Source organism: Dysidea avara, chromosome 4 (genome assembly GCF_963678975.1).
Source record: "Dysidea avara chromosome 4, odDysAvar1.4, whole genome shotgun sequence".
In the NCBI taxonomy this organism is placed as follows: Eukaryota; Metazoa; Porifera; class Demospongiae; order Dictyoceratida; family Dysideidae; genus Dysidea; species Dysidea avara.
The window spans coordinates 26,778,130-26,799,722 of NC_089275.1; the positions used below are offsets into that span (position 1 = coordinate 26,778,130).

The following is a 21,593-nucleotide window of genomic DNA, read 5'->3' on the forward strand; positions in this document are numbered from 1 at the left end:
AAAATCACCCTATAGATAGTTTTGATACAAACAAATCACCCTGTAGAGTGTTCAGCAAGATAACAGTCACCCTGCAGAGACATCAGGTTACCCTATAGAGAGGTCAGCTAGAAGAAGTCACCTTGTAGAGAGTTCAGCAACAAGAACCCACTCTGTAGAGAGTTCAACTAGAAACTAGTTACCCTATCAGAGATCAGCTATATGTAGAAACAAGTCATCCTGTAGAGAATTCAGCTACAAACACATCACCCTGTAGAGATTTCAGCTACAAACAGATCATCATCCTGTAGATAGTTCAGCTATAGATACAAGTCACCCTGTAGTAGGAGAAGTCACCTTGTAGAGAGATCAGCTAGACACAAGTCACCTTGTAGAGACCAGCTACAAAGAAACCATCCTGTAGAGAGTTCAGCAACAAACAAATCACCCAGAGAGTTCAGCTATGAACAGATCACCCTGTAGAGAGTTCAGCTATACAAGTCACCCTGTAGAGAGATCAGCTAGAAGCAAGTCACCTTGTAGAGAGTTCAGCTACAAAGAAACCATCCTGTAGAGAGTTCAGCTACAAACAAATCATCCTGCATAGAGTTCAGCTGCAAATAAATTACCCTGTAGAGAGTTCAGCTACAAACAAATCACCCTGTAGAGTGTTCAGCTAGATAAAAGTCACCCTACAGAGAGATCAGGTCACCCTATAGAGAGATCAGCTAGAAGAAGTGATCTTGTAGAGAGTTCAGCTACAAAGAACCCACTCTGTAGAGAGTTCAGCTAGAAATAAGTTACCCTATAGAGAGATCAGCTAGAAACAAGTCACCCTGTAGAAATTTCAGTTACAAACAGATCATCCTGTAGATAGTTCAGCTAGATACAAGTTACCTTGTAGAGAAATCAGCTAGAGGAAGTCATCTTGTAGAGAGCCATCTAGAAACAAGTCACCTTGTAGAGAGTTCAGTGACAAAGAAACTATCCTGTAGAGAGTTCTTCTACAAACAAATTGCCCTGTAGAGAGTTCAGATGCAAACAAATCACCCTGTAGAGAGTGCAGCTACAAACAAATCAACCTGTAGAGAGTTTAGCTACATTTCAAATCCCTTAGTAGAAAGATCAGCTGCGAACAAGTTATCCAGTAGGGAATAATAGACATGTAATAAATATATTTATATAATTACTGATAAAATCAAAAACAGTTGAAGTATTAACAATCTGCTCTGTTTTTTTATTCTTCATGCGGTAAAGAAATAGGATAGGTTAAAAAAGCCCCAAAGCCAGCCTATGGCCAGCTTTGGGGTATACAAATACAAAAAGAAGTGATATCTAATCAAAAACAGCCAAGCTGTAAAAAAAGGTGCGGCCCCTAAAAAGGCCAAGGTGAAAAAAGATGTGAAATCCAAGCAAGCGGCACGAAATTCACCTAAATTGTCGTTATTAAAATTTTTACCATTAACCTACCATCACAGCCATTTTCTGATCATGTGAAAGCTAGACCCATCCAATGCCAAGTTGTGCACATTTAACACACCTTTTGGATGGTACATGTTTAAGCGCCTCCCTTTAGGACTATCATCATCCCAGGACATTTTTCAAAGGATCATGTCAGACATGTTTCGGGACATCGACGGAGTAGAAGTTGTTGTTGACGACCTACTCATATGGGGAGAAACTGATGAACAGCATGACAAACGTTTGAAAAAAGTTTTGGAAAGAGTGAGACAGCGAAACCTCAAGCTAAACAAGAGCGAATGCCAACTAAAACTGAATGAAATTAGCTACATCAGACATATCCTCAGTAAAGACAGCCTGAAGCCTGACCCAAAGAAAACCAGAGCTGTGATAGACATGCCCTGCCCTGAAAGCAGAGAAGATCTACAAAGATTTCTAGGTATACTAACCTACCTAGGTAAATTCATTCCAAATTTATCTCATGTAGCTTCACCGCTTCGAGCCCTTTTGGAGAAGAACGTAGAATGGCAGTGGCAAAAAGAACAACAAAAGAGTTTCACATTGTTGTAAGAATTGATAACCAAAGCTCCTGTCCCCAAATATTTTAATCCCAAAAGACCTATTAAATTATCTGTTGATGCCAGTTCAAAAGGCTTAGGAGCTGTTTTGTTACAAGATAATCGCCCCATCGCCTATGCGTCTAAAGCTTTCACGACATGTCAACAAAACTATGCTCAAATCGAGAAGGAACTGCTCGCCATTGTATTTGGCTGCAATAAATTTCATGACTACGTATATGGGATGCCCATCATTGAGGTAGAGACAGATCACAAGCCCTTGGAAGCCATCTTAAAAAAGCCACTTTACCAAGCTCCAGCCAGACTTCAAAAAATGATTATGTCAATACAAAAGTACCCAATCAACCTAGTATACCGTCCTGGGAAGCAACTAGTAATTGCAGACACTTTGTCAAGGGCATACACGACAGAACCAACCAATAGTTGTACTTCCTTTGAATTTGAGGTAAATGTACTCACTACAATACCTATTTCAGATGATAAACTACATCTATTGCAAACAGAGACTTGGTCTGACCCAGTTTTACAACACTTGATGCAACTCTGTACAGATGGATGGCCAGATAACAGATCAAAAGTGCCGGCCCAGTGTTTGCCATTTTGGACATTCCGCGACCAAATATCTTTTAATGATGGAGTCCTTTTTAAAGGTGAAAAGATAATTATCCCAAAAGCAATGCAACCAGCAATGCTCAAACTAATTCACAGTTCCCATTTGGGCATAGAAAAATGCAAAAAAAGAGCTAGAGATGTCTTGTACTGGCCAGGAATGTCATCACAAATTGAAAACATCATCTCATCTTGCGCTATTTGTACCACATACCAAAGATGCAACTCTAAAGAACCTTTACTTCCGCACAGTGTACCAGACTGCCCATGGGCAAAAGTCGGTGCTGATATTTTCGAGCTACAAAAGAAACAATTTCTTGTTTTGGTAGACTACTACTCCGGATATATTGAAGTAGACCAACTTACTAGCATGACAGCCAATCAAGTAATAGCAATCTGTAAGTCACAGTTTTCCAGACATGGAATACCTGATGTCCTGATTACAGATAATGGACCACAATTCTCTAGTCATACATTTCGATGCTTTACCCAACAATATCAGTTTAATCATCACACCTCCAGCCCATATAACCCCCAATCAAATGGAATGGCTGAGAAGGCTGTGCAAATTGTCAAAAGACTGATGAAGAAAGCTGTACATGACAGAAAAGATTTACAATTAGCATTATTGGAGTACCGAAACACTCCCTGGTCTGATGCCATTGGTTCACCTGTCCAACGCCTAATGGGAAGGTGGACAAAAACACTTGTACCCACTGCAGGTACCTTATTACATCCTAGAACAATTAATCCAACTACAGTGCAGAAAGAACTTATCCAACGTCAAAAATTTTACTATGATCAACATGCAAAGCCACTGAAACATCTAAAAACTGGCGATTCAGTACTTGTGTCAGCAAAAGATGGCAAATGGAAACCAGCCAAGGTCACTGGAACAAATGAAAATGGCCCTCGCTCTTACAATATTATAACACCGCAGGGACAACACTACCAAAGGAACAGAAAAGATTTGAAAAAATTGGCATCCCCTGTTAATACCGACACAAGTGTTGATGATTTCTTAGATGACCAAGAATATGAATGTGACACAAGTGAACCAGTGGTCGAATCCCCTAGAGCATATGACCCCTAGAGCATATGAACTCCAGCCACCTGCCGCACTGGCTACAGAACCAACACTACGACGCTCACAAAGAACCATTAAGACTCCAGTGCGGTACGCTGACCAATTTCCATAACTGGACCTTTATACGTACACTGAACAATTTATCACTTTGCTTGATTTGAGCACTGTAACTATTATTTAGGAATTGTACCAATAACCACACTCCTTTTTGTAACAAGGGAGATGTAACATATATGTAGTTGATCACATGATTGTACTATAGGTTGCACGTGTATTCTTATTCATTCGATACTATCGTGCACGTGTTACATAATGACATGAGGAAAAAGATGAAGCTGCCTGACAATTAGCGTGCTTTATTGATATTTGATAATTTCAAAGCTCAGATTACTTCATCCTTTCTTAAATTACTAGATAACTACAACTTGAATGTTGTTGTACTACCTACGGATAAACTCCAACCACTAGATCTTAGTGTTAATAAAGCAGCAAAAGACCATCTGCATTCACAATTCCAAGAATGGTATGCAAAGCAACTATTTAGCCTACTGTAAGTTAAGGCTGATGTCGTCACCATTGATTTAAAGCTAAGTGCAGTTAAGCCCTTAAATGCTAGCTGTATCAAGTCACTTTACAATTACATAAAGACTAAACCAAGTCTGGTGCAAAATGGATTCAATGAGGCAGAAGTTTTAAACTGCTTATCAGCTAGCACTGTGATGACTAGTGTAATAAACCTGTGTTGCTAAACATGAGTGATTATAGCATTGATTTCAACATTTTCTATTGATCTAATAATTCATGTTATTACAGGTATGTGTAACCTAGCTATTTATTCATATATAAAATGAATATCATTACAAACTTAATAACCTTTTCAATCTTTTCTAAGATGAATGTCACTTCAAACTAATTTGATTGATAAGAGAATGTCATCATTGCAAATAATCTATTCAAGTGGAAAAATGAATGTCATTACTAATAATTACAATGATGAAATCACACTTGTAACCTTTTACTGTAATGTCAATAAGAAGGAAATGGAGACATCTTTTTTTCACTGAAACAATAGACTAAGTGTGCCCTCATAGCCTCTAGATCCTGAAGGCAGTAGCTGTTGCAAATACAATGGCAAACACACCACAGTCAGTGGTGCCCTTCTGCTTTTGAGAATGACAGTGATCTCCTCTTGGCCATGCTGGAACAGATTTGATAAAAGAGATTCTGTTTCTTTGTCGCAGTGATTAAATATTGAATCATATGCTTTAACTTCACCACTACAACGCCAAAATGTCGAACCCACTATCCAATGGTGTCTGGCCTTACAATAAATGATCTGAACTTTGTTTTGAATCAATGCTCCTGTAAGGTTGGCTTTCTTTTCTTGATATAATGTGCATGCCAATCCATTTATCTTCGGAAATTGTGATTTTAAGAGTTGCTGTGCAAAATTAATTTCCATATCACATAACTCTGCTCCCATAATTATGTTTTCAAAATCAAACAGCTTTGCTTTCTTTTTTTATGTGTGATTCAACATCTGACAAATCAATCACCTCTTCAAATTCTTTACTCTCAGGAACAGTAGCGGTCACAACTGCTGGCAAATTGAGCTCCATTTAATAATGTAGGTGGAGTTGCAGCAGGTATCCATGATGGCTCAGTGAGTATAGTGACATGAATGGACAAAGCGGATTTGATCAACTTCTCGACTCTCCCAGCTTCATTCTGATCCTCAGTACGAAATATCAATTTTCTAGGAATTTCAAGCCCACTATGTGGCAAATCTGAAGAATATCTTCAGTTATCTCCAACTACAAAAGGAATAGTTCCTCCTCTTCTAATAAAGAGTGAACAAATAACTGAAATTCTCCTAGGGATGTGACCAACTGCTTTTAATTCCACACAGATTGTTGTTTTTTTTGGCAGCTACTGCATAAGGATCATGGATGTTGCCTAATTCTCGGTTGCAGACTAACTCTTCCCCAACAATTGGATTATTCCATATCATCTGATACTCATGGTATCCCTGAAGCATGGAATTGAACAATAAAGTGATCATCATCTTATCTGAAATCTTAACTATCAGTCACGTTCAGTGATCTACAGGCGCTGTATGGGTTGAACCATGAGTACTGCAGCCAAAAGCCAAAACAAATGCTTAAAATATGATAACTAACTAGCTGTATGATTAATTTACGGAGGTTGATACAATTTTCTCTCGCTAACTCGCTCGCTATGATGCAGTTCCAGCTTGAGCTATAGCCAAACTGAGGGGCCAGTCGTTTATCACGTTCACTTGTTAGCTAGCTAATTGTATGGGCATGAGAGCATAATTACTTCTACACGAGTAATCGTAAAGTTATGAATGATAGCTAGCTACATACTTGTGCCGTGTCATTTGGCTATTCGCCAAAGTTTTTTTTGCCTATTTTATTTATGACCTAGCAATTTGCCAAAGTTATTTTTGTCAATTCCTATTCACCAAAGTTTTGTGCCGCCAAAGTTTCCTACTATACGGTAGTTGACTCTAAGCCCAGGGAGGACTAGTTAAACTCATGACCTGCACAATGCTTCTTGATTTGAAATAAGGTAGTAAGGCAACATTCAGGTAGTAAAGCAATGTAAGGAAATGTTCACAGTTAAAGTTGGCAAATTTTTAGTACTTCATGCTTGAAGAGAAAAACAATTATGCAGCCTGTGTAAATAGAAACATTTTAATGATCAGTTCAACATATCATTTCCAAGGTTATCTGTTACAACATCCAGAGCTCCAAAGATGTGTCATGCTATTGGATTGCACAACAACCACCCTTTGCTGCATTACATCATCCACTTCATTGCACATCACCTTACATCATGATGCACTTCCATTGTAGATGTACACTGCTATGTATGTATAAATAAATATTACTTGTGAAACTTTACATTAGATGATTGTGATCCTAATCCTTGTATGAATAATGGAACTTGTACTGATGGAGTTAACTCTTTCACCTGCAATTGTGTAGATGGTTTTACTGGAGAGAATTGTACAACTAACATAGATGATTGTGATCCTAATCCTTGTATGAATAATGGAACTTGTCAGGATGGAGTTAACTCTTTCACCTGCAATTGTGTAGATGGTTTTACTGGAGAGAATTGTACAACTAACATAGATGATTGTGATCCTAATCCTTGTATGAATAATGGAACTTGTATAGATGGAGTTAATTCTTTCACTTGCAATTGTGTAGATGGTTTTACTGGAGAGAATTGTGCAACTAACATAGATGATTGTGATCCTAATCCTTGTATGAATAATGGAACTTGTACAGATGGAGTTAATTCTTTCACCTGTGATTGTGTTGATGCTTTTACTGGAGAGAATTGTATAACTAACATAGATGATTGTGATCCTAATCCTTGTACAAAAGGGAGTACTTGCACAGATGGAATTAACTCTTTCACATGTAATTGTGTGGATGGTTTAACTGGAGATCAGTGTGAAAATGGTATGTTTAAAATTTCATTTACTGTATCTAATTGTGCTACAATGGTTTGTTATATGGTTTATGACAATGCACTGTTTAATGCTACTATTACGTCTAGTATAATATGGTGAACCATGAAGTTCTCATTAAAAGTATTGATGAGAAACCAGGTTTACAATATTTTCTGGTTTGGTACAATCAAGAATCAAAAACATTTTTAAGGTGGCACAAAACTCTTTCTGTGGGGTCCAAAAAATTTATTTTAAAATGAAATGTTTTGCTGACTGAGTAACTGTATTCCTTCAGACAATTATGGTTAGCATACAGGCTTAATTTTGTGCTGTTAGATGTCACTTTGGCCTGACAGATGCTTTTTTGCATACCAAAAGAGTGAAGTTTGTGCATGGCCCTTCTTTGTGTCCCAGTTACTTTCCCTTACAGTGCAAAGGTGTTGATTTGTAAGTAAGTGCATCATTTGCTTCATGCATTGTCTCTTATGAACATAACAGCAATTGTCCAATGCTCTGTACTCCAATGGTAAACATAGATTGATTGCAAGTGTGCTTTAATTTGTTCTCGATAATTATATCGGTGCATAGCTGTGTAGTAGGCAAATATGGCTGAGCACTAAGCAACATATTTTTGCATTGGCACATGATTTTTTATGCAATTGCAGCCTGTTGTGTTTTGCTTCATTCTGTCAAGTGATGCAGAGTTTTGGAAGCTAGTAAGGATCATTATGATAAAGGCACTTAACAAGGGGACCATTGCCTGATGTGTTACTTTAATCCATTACATTACTTGCTTACATGTACTAGTGTGCTGGATTATTCTAATTACACTAGTGAAAATAAAATTATTGTTGATTTATAATAAAGTAGGGTTCCCAATGATAAAATGTGGCAAAAGAATAGATATGAATAATGTTAGTTATTGCAACACAGAAATTCCTACATTGGCATGCACCATCTGCTAAAACGATTTTCCCACATAGTCCTGTTGTAAATAGCTGCTATAATTCATATCTCTTGTTTCACTACTTTTTATCACTGGAACTCTACTTTATTTTTAAATTAACAGCTTTTAATTGCATTAGTTTGTTAACTGTTTTGTTATACCATAGCTGTGATATTAATACATGTGTGGCTGTGTGCTTTATTAGAGTATGTCAAACTCGCTACTTATCTTGAGTGAGCTGCACAATAGATTATGGATTTTGTTTCTACAGTAAAATGCAACTAGATAATTAAGGGGCATGGTAGCCAGGTTCTGATTATTAAGGGTATGGCGGCATGCTCTGATCATTTAAGGGCATAATCCCAGGCAATTGTTCTATAAGTGTAGCTACACAGCTACATGTAACTACCTCAAACAGTAAGTAAGTACTTAAGAGTTTAAGTAAGTTAGGTAAGTTTAGGTAGGTTTAGGTAAGTTTTTAGGTAAGTTTAGGTAAGTTCAGTTTAGGTAAGTTAGGTAAGTTAGTTTTTAGTATTTTTAGGTAAGTACTTCAAACAGTTTTGTGCTAAATATGCTCCTCTAAGGAAAGTGTAAACAGCTCAGTATCTTTTAAAATTCAATATTTGGCCTTTCTGTAAGCATTTTCATGTTATATTTGTTAGATGCACTATTCCATTTTTTTGTTGAGTATCAGGGGCGGATCTAGGATTTTTTTGAAGGGAGTTTCCCGTGGTAGTAGGACTTAGATGCAGGGGTCTGATGGCACAGCCCCCAGATGCAGACAAGGTTTTAAATTTACATTGCTTGAAATTTAACAAAACTTACTGTTTACAGCCTACTATTTTACAGAGTTTCTGATGTATTGATGCTCACTAGCATTCAATATGTCACATTTTCACCAATAGTTATGTGGTTAGCTATGATAGAATGTTCTACTGAAGTTTTATGATTAGCTTCAAGTATTTAGCTAGCTTCATAGCTAGTCACAGCTCTTTTGTTTCTTCATTGCTACTTGGCATTTCTCGTTCATTATCACTATTACCATCACCTTTTATATCCTCTTCTATTTGCTCTGTAGCCTAGGAAGGCTTACTGCTATATCAATAACAAGAATTAACAGGGGTGAAGAACAGTACTCTAAGTTGGCAAAGTCATTTGAGGTGGTTAACATTCAGGAAGTATCTAAGAATCATCATTAATGTGTGCAAATCACAATATTAGGGAATATATGCCCACAGGAAAATTTGAAGGTTGAGATTGAATTTGAGAACAATTTCAGTGGACAGTGGTGCGTGTATTCATGAATGCAGTATTCCTCAATGACTGTCATTAAAAGTACTGTACAAGTAGATATCAATAAGTCTTTGAAATACACACATAAATTTGTAAATATACATCTTTAATTGCAGACAGGTTTGGATAAATTGCATCCTAAAAATAATAAATTAAGGGATTAGCATATTGTTTAATGTTTCAAGTGAATGTTCTATTAGAGTAGATGACTTTTCTATTAGAGTATCTCGATTTTATACTCTCAAAAATACTTGTGATCCTTGAGTTTTACTGCAGTATCAGTTAGCAGATGAGCATTGGTGAGTAACTATGATTTATGTGTTATGTCCTTTGAGTTTATTACTGTAGTTAAGGAAAAATCAGTATATTACTAGTTGCCTAAGGGCCGGTCAAGCTGTTTAGAAGTACGCCCAACCCCAAAACACCAGCAACCCCCATAAAACATACCCTGAGTATGATATTTTTATTATGGCAGCATTTTGGTTGATGTTGTTCATTTTATGGGGAACCCTACTTTACAGTACTACTGTACTGTTTGATATGCTAAAGGTTTGCATTTCAAGTGATGGTCTTCCCTAATACATTTATTGTAATGATTCCTACTAGCTTATAAAATCCTTAATTTTCCGTAATATTTTATCACGTCATTGATAATACCTTTTTAATGATTATCAGGATTAGTGGGTTGTCAGCCAGAAGTAGATAGTATTTGGAACATCACATGGCCACCAACTGAAGTTGGTAAAGTAGCTACACGAAAATGTCCTGGTGGTAATGAAGTAACAGGTATGCATATACTTATACAAAAATTGTATGTAATCCGTGTGAAAATTTATAGTAAAAATCTGTATCTAGAAATTTATATAATTACAAAAACATGTACCCTTATTTTGTGTAGTGATAACTTTACTGTATATAAACTAACATGCGTAAAATCTGTTGAACCTGTGTACACTAACTTGAATTTCAATTGATTTTAAAATAATGAAATACCTTTCAGAAAATAGGCTATAGTTAATGCTAATAAATATCATTAGTTTGCACAGACAATTGTGTGCCTAATTATGTTATTATTACTTATTAATATAGGGTATGTGAACAGAACATGCCTGCTACATGATCAATGGGGTCTACCAGATGTGTTGGACTGTCAAAGAGTGGAGCAAATAAGACTAGAGTTAAGAGCTGAAGAGTTAAGTCTTGTTGACAGTTTACAGAGTGATGATGATCAGAGAGAATTTGGGGATATTGTCAGAGAATTAGCAAATATCACGAATTCCAATCAGCCAATATTTCCATATGATTTATGTTCAATAACAGCTACACTGGATATCATTATAGAGTATGGTATACATTGTTCAGTCATATATATATAGATATATTAGATTTACACACAAGAGTCTACTGTGACTTCCAGACACAAAATGGTAACCTTATTTTCAACTCTTAGCTTAATATACACCATTGATTACCAATCTGAAACATATAAAAATAACATAGTACAACATATAAAAATAAGTGAATTAAAAGTGGTATTTGAATTTGCCTTAAAGCCTATAGCATGCAAGTACTTCAAAATTTTACTGACATGTCTACATTATTGTTGAAGAAACTGAAGTTTCATTGATGAATTCACTAAAATTATGTGAACAACCTTAGGGTTAGGATTATGTGAACAACCACCAAATAACTTTCCAATAATTGTTATACACAAATTTGTATATATTGGAAGTTGCAACAAAGCAGCATTATAATACAATACCATGTTAATATGTAGTATATATGTACACAGGTTGGTCCAGTTACATCAAGATGATCTTGTCCAGTCTTTTATAAGAGAAATACTTGAGGTATGTACCTATGCTGATTGCTTCTGTTGTTACACATGTAAAGGGTATCTATATTCAAAATCTGTGCACTAACTAGGTCATGATACCTATAGATCAAGACACACAGTAGTGTGTCGTGCGGCCCAAGAAGCCGGCGCGTAACACCCGTGAGTATATTGACAGGAAGAAAGAAAACACAATTTTTGCACCTCCGTAGCTCTGTGCTTCCTTGATGAAACAAGACGATTTTTGCTGTGGATATGCCCTCCAACTGCAGCACTCCACATTCCAAATTTGAGCTAAATCGCTTTACGCGTTCCCGAGATATGCAACTTCAAAAATTGGCTCAGTTTCTTGGTTTTTTTTTTCTTCATATTTTTCTTTTTCTTGTCGCACACTTACAAAAACTGCTATAAAACGCGAATGCCACATCCGATTGCCTTGACATGTGGCACACAGAAGTGGGATATAAAGGCGCATCTCGGTACCAACTTTGGCTGGAATACGATAAACAGGCAAAAAGTTATGAGCGATTGTTCACGAAAAATAACACCAATATGTTGTCACGCCTACAGGGTAAACCGCGTATGGGAAGAAGCTGAAAATCGGTGGGTGAATAGGTTAACTATTGAAACTCAAACCTTTTGTGGTTTGAAAGAAATCAAGCTAATAAAAAGGAAGATACAACGAAAAAACCAACAGTGTGTAACAATTACGCAATCGAGATTAGCTAATAATAAAAACGACTGCTTGCCACGCCTACCAAATAAACCGCTTGGGGTAATGCTTTGAAAATCGTTATACAGATGGAGTAATCATCTTAGAAAGGCTCATCAATGGTGTAGAAGAATCAGACTTAAAGCCACGGAGTTATAACACGAAATCCAACTTGGTGCAGCAAGTGCGAGATCGAGATACTCTAATAGAGCAGTCATCCTAATAGAGCAGTCTCCCTGAAGAGAATTCAAGAGATCAGCTAGAAACAAGAAACCTGTATAGAGATAAGCTACACACAAGTCACCCTGTAGAGAGATCAGCTAGAAGAAGTTACCTTGTAGGGAGTTCATGCAACTATGGAAAGAGATAGTTCAGCTAGAAGAAATCACCTTGTAGAGTTCAGCTACAAAGAAACCACCATGTAGAGAGTTTAGCTACAAACAAATTGCCCTGTGGAGAGATCAATAGAAGAAAGTTACCTTGCAGAGAGTTCAGCTACAAAGAAACCATCTTGTAGAGAGTTCAGCTACAAACAAATCGCCCTGTGGAGAGATCAATAGAAGAAAGTTACCTTGTAGAGAGTTCAGCTACAAAGAAACCATCATGTAGAGAGTTCAGTTACAAACAAATTACCCTGTAGAAAGATCAGCTAGAAGAGGTCACCTTGTAGAGAGTTCAGTTACAAACTAGTGACCTTGTAGAGACATCAGCTAGAAGAAGTTACCTCGTAGAGATTTCAGCTACAAAGAAACCATTCTGTAAAGAGCTCAGCTGCAAACAAATCACCTGTACAGAAGTCAGCTACGAATAATCACCATGTAGAGAGATCAGCTAGAAGAAGTTACCTTGTAGATAGCTCAGCTACAAACAGATCTCCCTGTAGAGAGATCAGCTAAAAGAAATTACCTTGTAGAGAGTTCAGCTACAAAGAAACCATTCTGTAAAGAGCTCAGCTGCAAACAAATCACCTGTACAGAATTCAACTACAAACAAATCACCCTGTAGAAAGATCAGTTAGAGAAGTTACCTTTTAGAGAGTTCAGCTACAAAGAAACCATTCTGTAAAGAGCTCAGCTGCAAACAAATCACCTGAACAGAAGTCAGCTACGAACAAATCACCATGTAGAGAGATCAGCTAGAAGAAGTTACCTTGTAGATAGCTCAGCTACAAACAGATCTCCCTGTAGAGAGATCAGCTAGAAGAAATTACCTTGTAGAGAGTTCAGCTACAAAGAAACCATTCTGTAAAGAGCTCAGCTGCAAACAAATCACCTGTACAGAATTCAGCTACAAACAAATCACCCTGTAGAAAGATCAGTTAGAAGAAGTTACCTTGTAGAGAGTTCAGCTACAAAGAAACCATTCTGTAAAGAGCTCAGCTGCAAAGAAATCACCCTGTATAAAATTCATCTACAAACAAATCACCCTGTAGAAAGATCAGTTAGAAGAAGTTGCCTTGTAGAGAGTTCAGCTACAAAGAAACCATTTTGTAAAGAGCTCAGCTGCAAACAAATCACCTGTACAGAAGTCAGCTACAAACAATCACCATGTAGAGAGATCAGCTAGAAGAAGTTACCTTGTAGATAGCTCAGCTACAAACAGATCTCCCTGTAGAGAGATCAGCTAGAAGAAATTACCTTGTAGAGAGTTCAGCTACAAAGAAACCGTTCTGTAAAGAGCTCAGCTGCAAACAAATCACCTGTACAGAATTCAGCTACAAACAAATCACCCTGTAGAAAGATCAGTTAGAAGAAGTTACCTTGTAGAGAGTTCAGCTACAAAGAAGCCATTCTGTAAAGAGCTAAGCTGCAAACAAATCACCTGAACAGAAGTCAGCTACGAACAAATCACCATGTAGAGAGATCAGCTAGAAGAAGTTACCTTGTAGATAGCTCAGCTACAAACAGATCTCCCTGTAGAGAGATCAGTTAGAAGAAGTTACCTTGTAGAGAGTTCAGCTACAAAGAAACCATTCTGTAAAGAGCTCAGCTGCAAACAAATCACATGTACAGAAGTCAGCTACGAACAAATCACCATGTAGAGAGATCAGCTAGAAGAAGTTACCTTCTAGATAGCTCAGCTACAAACAGATCTCCCTGTAGAGAGATCAGCTAGAAGAAAATACCTTGTAGATAGTTCAGCTACAAAGAAACCACCATGTAGAGAGTTCAGCTGCAAAGAAATTACCCTGTAGAAAATTCAGCCACAAACAAATTGCCCTGCAGAAAGATCAGTTAGAAGAAGTTACCTTTTAGAGAGTTCAGCTACAAAGAAACCATTCTGTAAAGAACTCAGCTGCAAAGAAATCACCTGTACAGAAGTCAGCTACGAACAAATCACCCTGTAGAGAGATCAGCTAGAAGAAGTTACCTTGTAGATAGCTCAGCTACAAACAGATCTCCCTGTAGAGAGATCAGCTAGAAGAAATTACCTTGTAGAGAATTCAGCTACAAAGAAACCACCATGTAAAGAGTTCAGCTGCAAAGAAATCACCCTGTAGAAAATTCAGCCACAAACAAATTGCCCTGTAGAAAGATCAGTTAGAAGAAGTTACCTTTTAGAGAGTTCAGCTACAAAGAAACCATTCTGTAAAGAGCTCAGCTGCAAACAAATCACCTGTACAGAATTCAACTACAAACAAATCACCCTGTAGAAAGATCAGTTAGAAGAAGTTACCTTTTAGAGAGTTCAGCTACAAAGAAACCATTCTGTAAAGAACTCAGCTGCAAACAAATCACCTGAACAGAAGTCAGCTACGAACAAATCACCATGTAGAGAGATCAGCTAGAAGAAGTTACCTTGTAGATAGCTCAGCTACAAACAGATCTCCCTGTAGAGAGATCAGCTAGAAGAAATTACCTTGTAGAGAGTTCAGCTACAAAGAAACCATTCTGTAAAGAGCTCAGCTGCAAACAAATCACCTGTACAGAATTCAGCTACAAACAAATCACCCTGTAGAAAGATCAGTTAGAAGAAGTTACCTTGTAGAGAGTTCAGCTACAAAGAAACCATTCTGTAAAGAGCTCAGCTGCAAAGAAATCACCCTGTATAAAATTCATCTACAAACAAATCACCCTGTAGAAAGATCAGTTAGAAGAAGTTGCCTTGTAGAGAGTTCAGCTACAAAGAAACCATTTTGTAAAGAGCTCAGCTGCAAACAAATCACCTGTACAGAAGTCAGCTACGAACAATCACCATGTAGAGAGATCAGCTAGAAGAAGTTACCTTGTAGATAGCTCAGCTACAAAAAGATCTCCCTGTAGAGAGATCAGCTAGAAGAAATTACCTTGTAGAGAGTTCAGCTACAAAGAAACCATTCTGTAAAGAGCTCAGCTGCAAACAAATCACCTGTACAGAATTCAGCTACAAACAAATCACCCTGTAGAAAGATCAGTTAGAAGAAGTTACCTTTTAGAGAGTTCAGCTACAAAGAAACCATTCTGTAAAGAGCTCAGCTGCAAACAAATCACCTGAACAGAAGTCAGCTACGAACAAATCACCATGTAGAGAGATCAGCTAGAAGAAGTTACCTTGTAGATAGCTCAGCTACAAACAGATCTCCCTGTAGAGAGATCAGTTAGAAGAAGTTACCTTGTAGAGAGTTCAGCTACAAAGAAACCATTCTGTAAAGAGCTCAGCTGCAAACAAATCACATGTACGGAAGTCAGCTACGAACAAATCACCATGTAGAGAGATCAGCTAGAAGAAGTTACCTTGTAGATAGCTCAGCTACAAACAGATCTCCCTGTAGCGAGATCAGCTAGAAGAAAATACCTTGTAGAGAGTTCAGCTACAAAGAAACCACCATGTAGAGAGTTCAGCTGCAAAGAAATTACCCTGTAGAAAATTCAGCCACAAACAAATTGCCCTGTAGAAAGATCAGTTAGAAGAAGTTACCTTTTAGAGAGTTCAGCTACAAAGAAACCATTCTGTAAAGAGCTCAGCTGCAAACAAATCACCTGTACAGAAGTCAGCTACGAACAAATCACCCTGTAGAGAGATCAGCTAGAAGAAGTTACCTTGTAGATAGCTCAGCTACAAACAGATCTCCCTGTAGAGAGATCAGTTAGATGAAGTTACCTTTTAGAGAGTTCAGCTACAAAGAAACCATTCTGTAAAGAGCTCAGCTGCAAACAAATCACCTGTACAGAATTCAGCTACAAACAAATCTCCCTGTAGAGAGATCAACTAGAAGAAATTACCTTGTAGAGAGTTCAACTACAAAGAAACCATTCTGTAAAGAGCTCAACTGCAAACAAATCACCTGTACAGAATTCAGCTACAAACAAATCACCCTGTAGAGAGATCTGCTAGAAGAAATTATCTTGTAGATAGTTCAGCTACAAACAAATCACCCTGTAGAAAGATCAGTTAGAAGAAGTTACCTTGTAGAGAGTTCAGCTACAAAAAAACCATTCTGTAAAGAGCTCAGCTGCAAACAAATCACCTGTACAGAAGTCAGCTACGAACAAATCACCCTGTAGAGAGATCAGCTAGAAGAAGTTACCTTGTAGATAGTTCAGCTACAAACAGATCTCCCTGTAGAGAGATCAGCTAGATGAAATTACCTTGTAGAGAGTTCAGCTACAAAGAAACCACCATGTAGAGAGTTCAGTTGCAAAGAAATTACCCTGTAGAAAATTCAGCCACAAACAAATTGCCCTGTAGAAAGATCAGTTAGAAGAAGGTACCTTTTAGAGAGTTCAGCTATAAAGAAACCATTCTGTAAAGAGCTCAGCTGCAAACAAATCGCCTGTACAGAATTCAGCTACAAACAAACCACCCTGTAGAGAGATCAGCTAGAAGAAGTTACCTTGTAGATTGCTCAGCTACAAACAAATCCCCCCGTAGAGAGATCTGCTAGAAGAAGTTACCTTGTAGAGAGTTCAGCTACAAAGAAACCACCATGTAGAGAGTTCAGCTGCAAAGAGATCACCCTGTATAAAATTCTGCCACAAACAAATTGCCCTGTAGAAAGATCAGTTAGAAGAAGTTACCTTGTAGAGAGTTCAGCTACAAAGAAACCATTCAGTAAAGAGCTCAGCTGCAAACAAATCGCCTGTACAGAATTCAGCTACAAACAAATCACCCTGTAGAGAAATCAACTAGAAGAAGTTACTTTGTAGATCGTTCAGCTACAAACAATTCACTCTGTAGAGAGAGCATCTAGAAGAAGTCACCGTGTAGAGTGTTCAGTTACAAAGAAACCACCATGAATATTTCTGTAATCAATGTATGTATTATATATATAATTTGTACATTTACTGATAAAATATTTAAAGTACATCTACTTCATCTTTTCTTCTTCCTGTGGTAAAAAAAAGATAGGTTAAAAAAGTACCAAAGCCGGCCATAGGCCGGCTTTGTGGTATACAATCTAATCCAAAACAGCCAAGCTGTAAAAAAAAGTGTGCGGCCCTCAAAAAGGCTGTGGTGAAAAAAGATGTGAAATCCAAGGTGGCGGCCAAGAAATGGCTGTGATGATAGGTTAATGGTAAAAATTTTAATAACGACAATTCAGGTGAATTTTTGTGCTGTTTGGTCTTGGTACAAAATTCACCTGAATTGTCGTTATTAAAATTTTTACCATTAACCTACCATCACAGCCATTTCTTGGCCGCCACCTTGGATTTCACATCTTTTTTCACCATAGCCTTTTTGAGGGCCGCACACTTTTTTTACAGCTTGGCTGTTTTGGGTTACATATCATTTACATTTAAGATATATAACAGTTGCCATCATATCAAGAGACATGGTAGTGTGTCATGTGGCCAAGAAACTGGCGCCACACTGTGAGTATATTTATAGGGAGAAACAAAATGCAAATTTCACACATACATAGCTCTGTGTTCCCTTCTTGAATTGGAACAATTTTATACTGCAAATTCCCTCCATCTTCAGTATCCCACTTTCCAAATATGAACAGGATTGCCTAACACAATTGTGAATATGAGCCTTCAAAATTCGGCTTTTTTTTTCTTCGTTTAGGGAGCTTGGGAGGCTTAGTTTATTCTTTTTGCACACTTTACAAAAACCATTATAAAATGCAAATGCATAGCTTGATTTTCTTGAGCTTTGGTACACTTTACGAAAGTATTGGAGCACAATCACATACCAAGTTTGGTACAAATCTGATTAACAGTTATAGAGCTATGGACGATTATTTGCATTAAAAAGGCCAACTTGTTGTCACACCTACAGGATAAACTGCTTATGGGAATAACCTAAAAATTGGTATGTATATAAGTTACCCATCATAGCTTAAACCTTTTGTGATTCAAAAGAAATTGTATTGACAGCTATAGAGTTACAAGGCTAAAAGTAAACAATATTAAATCATGGGGTTGAAATACTCTAATAGAACAGTCACCACGGGGTAAAAAGGTGCATGAAAAACGTTGAAAAAAACTTACCAGCATTTGAACCAGGGACCTCTATACTGAACACCCAAATCCTTAACCACTGAGCCACTGCTATCACGACTGTTCACCTCACTTAATTTATACTGTATAAATGAAAATTTGAGCTATAATCTACTCAATAGCAAAAGTTCATAATTTCGTAAATCTGCCAATGGAATATCTATGTGTGTTCTATTAGAAATCCTCAACAAACATGTGTTCTATTAGAGCATTACATAGTTTATAAACTCTGTAATACAATACTATTGCAACTTCTCTATTATTCAATTGGATCAAAGCCAAGATTATAGTCATTTTGGTACAGATCAGGAGGCTAGTAGTATACTACTACTCGCACCAATCATCATCATCATCATCATAATCATCATCATCATACTAAATGTTATGCTAATAAAATTTGTGACAAAAAGGCTATAAATCGTATTCTAGCATAAATTCACCTGAACTGTCGTTATTGAAATTTTGCCATTAACCTACCTTCACAGCTATTTCTTGGCTGCCACCTTATATTTCATATCTTTTTTCACTCTGGATTTTTTGGAGGTCGCACCCTAATTTTACAGCTTGACTGTTTTTTTTTTTGTTTTTTTTAAATTTGGTACTACTAGACTTACTTGCACCAATCATCATCATCATAATCATAATAAATGCTATGCTAATAAAACTTGTGACAAAAGGCTATAAATCATATTCTAGCATAAAAGATGCAGGATTTATTTTGTTAAAAATTGAGCAACTACAACTTATCACGTTTTACATGCAAAATCAAGATACTCTAATAGAACAGTCCTGCAAAATCCTAATAGACAAATGGTACAATCATGTATACCTAACTTGGAAGGAATTTACTTTGTTATAAAACACTATTGCAAATAATTACAAGCACTATATATATATATTATATATATATTGGTACGTACATGTATTTTCTGTATTGGTAGAGCACTACATGTAGTTTGTCTTATTTAATCTTTATTGCATCTGTAGATAAGTAGAACGGTGATTTGTGTAAAAACGAACCTTAAAGTCAGCTTATGGTTGGCTTTGGAGTATATCAGTAGTACTTAAGATACAAAAATAAGTGAAATCCATGCAAAAACAGCCAAGCTGTATAAAAGGGTGCGGCCTTCAAAAAACCTGGGTGAAAAAAGTTGTGAAATCAAAGGTGGCAGCTATGAAATGGCTGCAATGATGTTGATGATAATAAATTTTCAGTATTAATGTATAAAAGCCATTAGTATTATCAACATCATGAAATGGCTGCCCCCTTTGATTTCACAACTTTTTTCACCTAGGTTTTTTGAAGATGCACCTTTTATACAGCTTGGCTGTTTTTGCATGGATATACATACTGTACACTTAAATTGTTACATTAACTATTTGTTACCCATGTAAGTGTTCCCCCACATACATTTTATAGGCAAAACACATTGGCAAATGGTCTTTTAATTTACCATTGTCTTTTCTGCCAAAGTATTTTTCTGGCTGTCATTAGCTATTTGCCGATGTGTAGTGACTTGACACAAACACGACAATTCACCAAAGCTTTTTTGCCCATTCCCCAAAGTTTTATGCCACCAAAGGTTCCTACTATAAAAGGCACCTTACCACAAATGTGACATAACCATCAAAAGGAACTATTATATACAATGGTTACACACCAAATTTCAAGCTATTCTCATAAGCGCTGTATCCATGACAAAATTTCCCATTTATGTTTATCATATCCATAGCGAAGTTAGTATGTGAATTCATGTTCTTTATCTGTGCCAAAGCTCAAAACAATTGAGTTATACAGTTGCATTTTATAGCATTTTTGTGCAAAAAGAAAATGTAAGCACCCGGGGCTTACATTGCCCCCCCCCCCGTACACTCCTTAAGGCACTAGAAAAAGAGCTTAAGAAAAAAATATCAAAAAATTAAGCACCCGTATATCACGAATGGCCGGAGTGAATTGAATCAAAGTTGCTGTGTGGCTTAACCTACCTGGTTGACAGCTATAGTATAATGTAAAAATGGTGTGCTTTAGAGAATGAACCATAGAACTATGCAGGCATGAAAACCTTGATTTCTGTTTGTCAATGTATATCTAATCAAAAACAGCCAAGCTGTAAATAAAGGAGTGCGGCCCTTGAAAAGGGTATGGTGAAAAAAGATGTTAAATCCAAGGTGGCGGCCAGGAAATGGCTGTGATGGTAGGTTAATGGTAAAAATTTTAATAACGACAATTCAGGTGAATTTGGTGCCGCTTGGTCAATTGGAACAAAATTCACCTGAATTGTTGTTATTAAAATTTTTACCATTAACCTACCATCACAGCCATTTCTTGGCCGCCACCTTGGATTTCACATCTTTTTTCACTATAGCCTTTTCAAGGGCCACACTCCTTTTTTTACAGCTTGGCTGTTTTTGATTAGATTTCACTTCTTTTTGTATTTGTATACCCCAAAGCCGGCCTATGGCCAGCTTTGGGGCTTTTTAACCTATATATTTTTCTTTACCACAGGAAAAAGAAAAAGATGAAGCAGATTTTATATATAATACTTTAACTCATTCTTATTTTATCAGTAAATGTACAAATTATATATATAATGCATATATCAAGAGTTCATTATATTATGAACTCTTGCATATATTTATTACATGTCAATTAATCCCCACAGGATAATTTGCAGCTGATCTCTCTACTGGGTGACTTGAAATGTAGCTGAACTCTCTACAGGGTGATCTGCTTGTACGTAGATGAACTCTTTACAGGATTCTCTCTACAGGGTGACTTGACTCTAGCTGAACTCCCTGCAGAGTTATCTGTTTGTAGTTGAATTCTCTACAGGGTGATTTGTTTGCAGCTGAACTCTCTACAAGGTAACGTCTTCTAGCTGATCTGTCTACAGGGTGACTTGTTTCTAGCTGGTCTCTCTACAGGGAGATTTGTTTGTAGCTGAATTCTGTACAGGGTGATTTGTTTGCAGCTGAACTCTCTACATGGTGGTTGCTTTGTAGCTGAACTCTCTAAAAGGTGACTTCTTATAGCTGAACTCTCTACAGGGTGATCTTTTCATAGCTGAACTCTCTACAGGATGATTTGTTTGCAGCTGAACTCTCTACATGATGATTTCTTTGTAGCTGAACTCTCTACAGGGTGATTTGTTTGTAGCTGAAATCCCTACAGGTGGTTTCTTTGT

General features: G+C 37.0%; 1 protein-coding gene across 1 annotated transcript in view; it reads left to right on the forward strand.

The window, feature by feature from the left end:
* The window catches only part of LOC136253034 (adhesion G protein-coupled receptor E2-like), a 58,184-nt gene that overhangs the window by 21,291 nt on the left and 15,300 nt on the right, over window positions 1-21,593 (forward strand). The window contains exons 6-9 of the mRNA XM_066045618.1: window positions 6,648-7,211; window positions 10,116-10,226; window positions 10,530-10,782; window positions 11,233-11,290. Coding sequence (XP_065901690.1) covers window positions 6,648-7,211; window positions 10,116-10,226; window positions 10,530-10,782; window positions 11,233-11,290 — 986 coding nt within the window. The remainder of the gene's footprint in view (window positions 1-6,647; window positions 7,212-10,115; window positions 10,227-10,529; window positions 10,783-11,232; window positions 11,291-21,593) is intronic.